The 8,979-nt window shown below is 40.9% G+C and overlaps 1 protein-coding gene across 1 annotated transcript; it reads right to left on the reverse strand.

Moving 5' to 3' along the window:
* Window positions 1-4,468: 4,468 nt before the first annotated feature.
* LOC128470178 (placenta-expressed transcript 1 protein-like) lies at window positions 4,469-8,382 on the reverse strand. The gene is made up of 3 exons (XM_053452020.1): window positions 8,138-8,382; window positions 5,620-5,812; window positions 4,469-4,706 (listed from the first exon to the last, which is right to left on the reverse strand). Exons 1-3 carry the CDS (start codon window positions 8,337-8,339, stop codon window positions 4,634-4,636), a joined length of 468 nt encoding a protein of 155 aa, XP_053307995.1. The 5' UTR covers window positions 8,340-8,382; the 3' UTR covers window positions 4,469-4,633.
* Window positions 8,383-8,979: the final 597 nt, after the last annotated feature.

Raw genomic sequence — 8,979 nt, forward strand, 5'->3', positions numbered from 1 at the left:
CACCTATCATAATCCTAAATCAGCAGGTCATCCCGGGAGGAACCAACTTCTCTGGTCGGTTTCCCGTCTCTACTGGTGGCCAGGCATTAACAAAGATATTGTTGCCTTCGTAGCAGCCTGTCCAGTCTGCGCGCAGACTAAATCACCCCGTCACCTTCCAGTGGGCCTTCTCCAACCCATACCTACTGGTGAGAGGCCATGGTCTCACCTTGCCATGGATTTCATAGTCGACCTTCCGCTGTCTAACGGTAACACTGTTATCCTCATGGTTGTTGACCGGTTTTCTAAAATGATACACTGCATACCATTCAAAAAGCTCCCTTCCGCTAAGGAGTTGGCTACAGTTTTTATCAAGGAGATCTATCGGCTACATGGGGTTCCCAAAGTCATACTTTCTGACCGGGGTAGCCAGTTCGTCTCGAGATTTTGGAAGGCCTTCTGTGCGCAACTGGGTATCCAACTCTCCTTCTCCTCAGCCTACCACCCACAATCTAATGGGGCTGCGGAAAGGGCCAATCAGGGCTTGGAGCAATTCCTGCGGTGCTACATCTCGGACCACCAAAATAACTGGTCGGATCTGCTATCCTGGGCGGAATTTGCTCATAATAGTGCTGTCTCGGCCTCTACCCGGTTCTCCCCTTTCATGGTGAATTATGGGTATCAGCCCTCCATGATTCCTGATAATTTCACTTCCCAGGGGATTCCGGCACTGGAGGATCATCTCCAGCAGATCCGTTCCACATGGGTGCAGGTTCAGGAGGCACTTCAACGCTCACAACAGTGTCAGGAGCTCCAGGCTAATCGTAAACGCCTACCCGCGCCTTCCTATCAGGTCGGGGAGAGGGTCTGGTTATCCTCCAGAAATCTCCACCTCCGGGTGCCCTCCCAGAAACTGGCTCCCCGGTATGTGGGGCCTTTCCGTATCCTTCGACGGGTAAACCCTGTGGCCTATGCCCTGGATCTTCCTTCTAACATGCACATCCACAATGTGTTCCATGTCTCTCTGTTGAAACCTCTGATCTGTAATCGTTTTACTACAGTCACTCCTCGCCCCCGTTCGGTGACTGTAGACAACCATGAGGAGTTCGAGCTCCGCTCCATAGTCGACTCTCGTTGGTTCCGTGGGAAGCTCCAGTATTTGGTCCATTGGAAGGGGTACGGTCCAGAGGAGAGATCTTGGGTTCCAGCCTCGGATGTCCATGCTCCCGCTCTCCTTCGTGGCTTTCATTCGCGTTTTCCCCTCAAACCAGGCCCTGCTCCGCAGGGAGGGGGTCGTTGAGGAGGAGGTACTGTTATGGTCTAGCTGCTTTTCTGCTGCATTGCTGGAGGCTATACAGCCTGGCTGGGTTGCCATGGCTACACTCCTGTCACTCCTGTGACTCAGCCCATTGTCCAGCCCACAGCCAGCCCCTTTTGGCTATTTAAGCAGCTAAACTTCACTTCCTCCTTGCCCTTGTGTTGTTTCCGGCTGCAAGTGCTATTGCTGTGTTCCTGTGTTCCTGAATTCCTGTGTATGACCTGGCTTTCTCTGACGTCCATCCCGGCTCCTGATTCCTGGCTTGTTCCTGACTTCGCTGATCTCTGTATTCCTGACCCCGGCTTGTCTGAGTATCTGTCTTGGTTCCTGACCCCGGCTTGTCTTTTGGTATATGCTTTTGGATCACGATTTGGCTTTGTTCACTATTGTCATTACAATAAAGGTGATTGCATTTTACGTTTTGTGTCCGTCTGGTTCCTGGTCCCTAACACATTGTTCCACTTACTTTTGGGAGTCAGTGCCACTTTGCCAATTATATGCTTATTACTGTGTAGTCATTGAAGATAAATGTTATTTTACATGCATGTACTTTAAGGCTTTGAGTTATGGGCACTAGTGAAGTATTTTGGCTGATTGCTACCCTAATAAGATCATATCGCAGTGCTCAGCCTCTTAAGGTGCCAGGCACAGCATGCTATGGAGACAGGGTGGGCAAGACCTCCATATATATTATATAAATCTTTTCACCACATCACATTAAAAGATCACACACTTTCTCAGGGGCATCTTAGATATATCCTGCATCTGCCCCTCTCATCCATCTTTGTTTACTTCACCCATGCTTTGAAGAACAAGTTGCTTGGTCTTGTCTGAATGTGCTCACAGCCATGGAAGCCAGATATACTTATAAAAAGCATGGTAAAAATTATAAGTTTTAGAATTGTGTTAAGACATCGACCTTGTCTATGTTAATAGCCATGGTGGCATGGTGATGCATGACTGAATATAATTCATTATTTAAACACATTTAGAATTGTAGAAGGAATTTTTATGGATGCTGGCAGGCAGAATGTCGAAATCAAATGTAAATGAACCCTTTTGGTTTCATGTCCAATTGTAAATTAACCATTTGTATTAAAGAGTACACTGAAATGTACATTTAAAACTACTAACTTTATGTAGTTTAATCAACACATAAGCTGACAAAATAAAAAAACTTAGTGAGGATTTTCTAAACAAAAATGTACCAATTGGCCTCAACCTTGTCTTTTAGTGCTCCAAGGCTGTATATTCCACGTTCTCTGTGTGTCACTCGTGGGATGTATGTGTTCTTGTGTGTATGTGTGTGAGCATGAATGTGTACTTGTGTGTGAGAAAGGGCATTTCATAAATTGATTTGCATTTTACTCAGTGAAGTAAGTATTTGACCCCTTTGCAAAACATGACTTGGTGGCAAAACCCTTGCTGGCAATCACATCAGGTTTGCACACATCTCAGGAGGGATTTTGTCCCACTCCTCTTTGCTGATCCTCTCCAAGTTATTAAGGTTTCTGGGCTGACATTTGGCAACTCGAACCTTTAGCTCCCTCCACTGATTTTCTATGGGATTAAGGTCTTCAGCCTGACTGGCCACTCCAGGACCTTAATGTGCTTCTTCTTGAGCCCCTCCTTTGTTGCCTTGGCCGTGTGTATTGGATCATTGCTGGAATACCCATCCATGACCCATTTTCAATGCCCTGGCTGAGGGAAGGAGGTTCTCACCCAAGATTTGACGGTACATGGCCCCATCCATCGTCCCTTTGATGTGGTGAAGTTGTCCTGTCCCCTTAGCAGAAAAACACCCTCAAACCATAATGTTTCCACCTTCATGTTTGACGGTAGGGATGGTGTTCTTGAGGTCATAGGCAGCATTCCTCCACCTCCAAACACGGCGAGTTGATGCCAGATAGCTCCATTTTGGTCTCATCTGACCACAACACTTTCACCCAGTTATCCTCTGAATCATTCAGATGTTCATTGGTAAACTTCAGACGGGTCTGTACATGTGCTTTCTTGAGCAGGGGGGCCTTGCGGGTGCTGCAGGATTTCAGTCCTTCACGGCATAGTGTGTTATCAATTGTTTTCTTGGTGACTATGATCCCAGCTGCCTTGAGATCATTAACATAATCCTCCCGTGTAGTTCTGGGCTGACTCCACACCGTTCTCATGATCATTGAAACTCGACGAGGTTAGATCTTGAATGGAGCCTCAGACCGAGGGAGATTGACAGTTATTTTGTGTTTATTCCATTTGTGAATAATCACACCAACTGTGGTCACCTTCTCACCAAGCTGCTTGGCGATGGTCTTGTAGCCCATTCCAGCCTTGTGTAGGTCTACAATCTTGTTCCTGACATCCTTAGACAGCTCTTTGGTCTTGGCCAAGGTGGAGAGTTTGGAATCTGATTGATTTATTCTGTGGACAGGTGTTTTTTATACAGGTAAAAAACTGAGATTAGGAGCACTCCTTAGTAGAGATTAGTGCTCCTAATCTCAACTCTTTACCTGTATAAAAGACACCTGGGAGACAGACATCTTGCTGATTGATAGGGGATCAAATACTTATTTCACTGAGTAAAATGCAAATCAATTTATAATTTATTTGAAATGCGTTATTCTGGATTTTTTGGTGGTGATTCTGTCTCTCACTGTTCAAATAAACCTACCATAAATCATGTCTTTGTCAGTGGGCAAATGTACAAAATTAGCAGGGGATCAAATAATGTTTTCCTTCATTGTATGTTGGAGGGGGGCAAGGGGCAAAGAAAGCACAGACCAGTTGTGTGATGACACAGACTAGCTGTTGAAGTTGGGGGGCCCCCGGGGCACTTTTCGCACCAGGGCCCAGTGGTCTCTTGTTATGCCCCTGAGTTCTTAACTAACAAATAAAAAACATTCAGTGTTCTAAGCAGCTTGGAGACTGGAGGACCAAGGATTCTATCTTATACCAAGCCGTGCATTTCAACTAATGTGTAAATGTAGTCATAGAGGGGTAAACTGGAAATGGCTTTCATCTGAGCTCCTGGCCAACATATCTATGAATATATGAAGTATATGAGACAGATCTGTGCAAGGCTCAAACTATTCTTCTCGCATAGTATTACTTTACTTTGGGGCATTTATTCACATACTTGCAAGGGCTTTCCTGTATATATTTTTATGTTGTCGGCAAGTGCATCTTGGCACATGTGCATATTAATGAAGGAGATCCAGCTCAGTTTATGTCACTCTATTTGCCGTATTGTCTACCTTTAAATTTACTGGCTACTTATATACTCATATGACTTTAATTGTTAATTAACCTAATAATTTAATCCAGAACGAAATAAAACTAAATTTAAATAAATGACAACTTACCAATATCCAATAATTTAGAAATGGTAACATTTGTATTGCCAGTGATGTAAGCGCTGAAAGAAAGCCAAAAAATAGTTTACTGCAACAGTGCCCCAAACATCCTTGAATCACCTAAATAAATTTCACCTAACTAAATCAATTAATAGAAACATACTATTGTAAGGCACTAAGCCCACCACCCCGGGGGACACCACCCCAGACCGCCGGTCTCTCCGTGGTGTGGCCGTACTTCTGCGAGGTGGGCTGCATCTTCGCGCGTGCGCTTTTGATGGAGAGGGGGCGTGGCTTAGTCTCCGTGGGTGCAACAGCCCAATGGAGAGAATCCAAGAGGAAGGGAGGTGGAGTGTTCTGACTTCACCTCCTGCCTGGTGTCACGGGAGGGAGGGGACAAGGGAAAATGGGGGGATCCTGCATACTACCCCTATGTAAACCCTCCAGACACCTCACACAGGGCTTACTAGTTGAGCTGTGTACCTTGCTACCATATAATAACTACATTGAAGTCTTCCTGGTTCTGACCCCTGGCTTGTGACCCCGATACTGTTTGATTGCTGCCTGCCTTGACCCCGGGATTGTGACCCCAACTTCTCTTTTGGATTTTCCCTCGTGATTGGATTTTGTGGTCCTGTTTTCCTGCGCTATGCTCCACATCCCGGCCTGACAACCATCTAGTCTGTCTGTTTTTCATGATGTAAAGACCTTAATCAGTCCTTAGGCTTATCTTAGATTCAGGACAGCTTAATGCCTGTCCCATGCATGTTTAAATTCCCTCACTGCATTAGCCTCTATCACTTCTGGTGAGAGGCTGTACCCCCCTCTTAGTAAAGAAAAACTTCCTTACATTACATCCTCTGGCCCTCTAGTCTCTAGAACATTTTCCCTCCTTTGAAATCAACTTCCATCGTGTACTTTGTTAAATCTCTTAATACTATATTTCAACTTCATATTTTTACTGCTGTTATTTACCTTATTTGAACTGTGGATATATTATTTGGTGAGGTCCAGTTTGCGACTATAGTGTTACTTGAATTCTGAAATGGGTTCACATATGAAAGACTTCCATTACAACTGCCATTTGCAGCTGCCCAATTTCCCACAGAGGAAGAGTTTGAAATAGCTTGCAAACTCACTGAAACATTACCACTTCCATTCACCGTAACTGTAGAAAGAACAACAACAACATTACCATTAATATTATACAAAAACGCACCACACATTTCACATGATGATGATAATACCATAAACATACACTTCCTAATATACTGAGATAAAACTCTATCATTGCATGAGATGTTCTGGAAAGTAGATGTCAAGAGCAACTTTACTAACATATGGTGTTTGCACTGCTTAGGCTATGGAAGGAAAATGTATCAGCTAGGATTTGAGAACACTAGAACATATAAAGCATAATTTTCGTAGAACAGCACGTACAGCATTAATAAAGCCTTTCTGACTCGGAGGTTCATTTCTGGAGGAACTTGTTGAATGTCCCATTATAAAAAGAACAGATATTGTCCTGTTGTTTTAAGAAATATTGGACATTTGTTCTCCATTATTAAGGTAATAGTCCTGTTGTTAAACTGTCCCAAACATATTAAGGAGAATGCTACATCAACACATCTATATGGTTATCGTAACAAATCACAACATTAAAAAATGACAGGTATGTTCTGTGTCCATAGGCTGATTTCAATGATCAATGTATTAAAGTGTCATAAAGATTATTCTGGGAAACAGGTGCAGATAACAGCAAAGTATGAGAGTATGAGAGTATACTTTGAAAAATAAGGTTTATTGAGTAGATTTCTGTAAAAGGTATACAATGCAATAATATTATTCTGCACCATATCATTCTTTGTAAGTAAAGGACTCCCAACATAAAGAGTCAACTGTAGTTTACCTGCAGCACATGCCCTCTAATTCTACTTGCACAACTTTTGACTTTGTTTTTGCTACACTGCTGCCATTCACTGCCATTCTTTAATTATTACATTTGTATCTTGTCCCACAGGTACTAAATTTGCTCGTTGTTAAACTACAGCCCTATTAATAAATTACAAAACCAATTTGGCGCAGACCTCTGTGGATTCTAGGGCTAAATGCGTCCATATTCCCATTCTCTGATAAAGCTATAATGGCAAAACATGAGTTTACTAAGGATAATACTACTATTTAGAGATATTCACATTCTGAATGTGAATATCTCTAAATAGGTGCTGTAACCTTTAGCTCACGTGATAGATGAGTTTAGATAAGGGAAACCTGAAAAAGTTAATTATATATCTTTGTTAAAATGTGTAACATACAATGAAAGTTTTATATAGTAACCTACTCTTTCTTTCATGGACGTCTGTTTGCACCTCTATAGTACCTTAAGAGTCCAGAAGGCAGAAAACTGTGATATGGTGCCATATGCCAAGGCTCCGCATGAAGAAGATGCCCAGAGGAGGAGAAAGGGCACCCCTTGAAATGGAAGTTTGGGGACTGTCATGGGTAAGGCTTAGGAAAGCAACCCCAGTAAATACATAATTGAATGTAGTCCAGACAATTCATAAATTATCACCATTTTCGCTATGAAAATCGAATTGCAATTGCTATTACTTAACTTGTTAGCATAATTACTTAATTAATATTAATTGCCCTAAGAACTATAATTATTACAAACAATATCAAAAATTGAATTGGTTCCGTGGTAGTAAAATGTTTGAAACAAAAACAAAATTAACCATTGCCTTATAAGCTTCTATATAACCAGTCCAAAGCGAGTGATATATGATATTATATGGCTATTTATCCACCAGTCTTTTAATTCATAAAGGACTTGCGCTATTGAATACATAATAAATGTATATATATATATATATATATATATATATATATATACTGGAATATTCAAGTTGAGTATTACACCACGCCCATATAAAGTTTTATGAAAATAGAAAATAATTATGTTTAAATTTATAGAATTAATTTTATTTTAGATGTAACTATCAATACATTTTAACCCTTGGTTTCTCATTAAAGAACAGAAAGTTCCTTTAAAAAGTATATAATAACAGAAAAATCTGATGGCTTTTCATACAAAACACAGTTAACCGTTTATTTCCACTCAATATAGTTTTTCTACTCAATTAAAAAAACAATGTGTGCTAAAGATACTTTTTTTTAGCATTTAATGTTATTGTATAGCATTGAAGGGCATGCTATTTTATAATCAGATATTTAAAATAGAATACAAAGTGAGTAGTGCGCAATAAAATTATATAAATAATATGAAATACAATTATACAAGCTACTATAAGATATTTAAAATAGTTCAACTTAAAACTATTTAACAAGTAGACAATTAACTCCAGTTGTAGATACACTATAATTCTTATTATCCATGCTCTTAAATCACTCACTAAGAGATCAGTAACAATTACTATTTGAGAATAAAGGATTAACTGTAACATCAAATAGGCAGATAACGAGATTCACTTACCTGTGTATACTGTGCTCCCACTCAGAGTGCTAGGTGACACTGTAATCGTGAAATTGCCATTACTACTGGAATTACTACTGGCAATATTACTGGAATTAAATGCATTGCAGACTGGATTAGTGTCATTCGCACTTATGGCGGGAGAGACCACAATACTAAGGATGCAAAGGACAGCGAAGGCTTCTCTCAGTGCCATTGTCATAGGAAGTTCAGTCCCGTACAGGTGATGAAGAGCAGTGAAAACCAAGGACCATGCTGCTATATAGCAAGCTACCAGGATGCAAATTTTTAAGGGCAGGGCTAGGTAGTTAAAAAAAAAATAGCATGTTTCTTCCTCCTTCATGATCTTCCTTCGGTGGAAGTTACCTATTAACTATTTCACATGTAATTACTAACATACCTGGTGAGCTCATTGCCCACAAATAGCAAGATAGCTATATGATAGGTTAATAAAAAAATATATACAAATCTAATTATCCCCTAATGTATTGGTCTTGCGTAATGCTGTGGATATGTATCCGTTTGAATAGATTATTAGCCTGTGCAAACATGCGATTTGACTTACTGTGATGCATTAATTGTAATCGCACAGTTTGCCTACATTTATAAAAGGAGCAAAATGAGTGGTGGAACAAAACTTTTATATAGTTTTATACTTATTACTACTTTTATTACTGGGTGCAGCCTGTAGCACTTCATCACTTGTAGTCACAAGGAATACGCTGGGACATCTGTCTCCTACAAGCGAAGTCCCAGCTGAGACTTGGGAATTTACTAAGATACTATTAGTCTGCCATTAAACTGATGTGTGGCTTGGGGAACACAACCAGGAATGGAAAAAA

Source organism: Spea bombifrons, chromosome 12, assembly GCF_027358695.1.
Source record: "Spea bombifrons isolate aSpeBom1 chromosome 12, aSpeBom1.2.pri, whole genome shotgun sequence".
In the NCBI taxonomy this organism is placed as follows: Eukaryota; Metazoa; Chordata; class Amphibia; order Anura; family Pelobatidae; genus Spea; species Spea bombifrons.

Coding starts and splice junctions, on each gene's coding strand:
- LOC128470178 (XM_053452020.1), bottom strand. CDS start 8,339: ATGACAATGGCACTGAGAGAAGCCTTCGCTGTCCTTTGCATCCTTAGT. Junction 5,813..8,137: donor TGGGAGCACAGTATACACAG/GTAAGTGAATCT, acceptor TTCTTTCTACAG/TTACGGTGAATGGAAGTGGT. Junction 4,707..5,619: donor ATATCCACAGTTCAAATAAG/GTAAATAACAGC, acceptor GCTTTCTTTCAG/CGCTTACATCACTGGCAATA.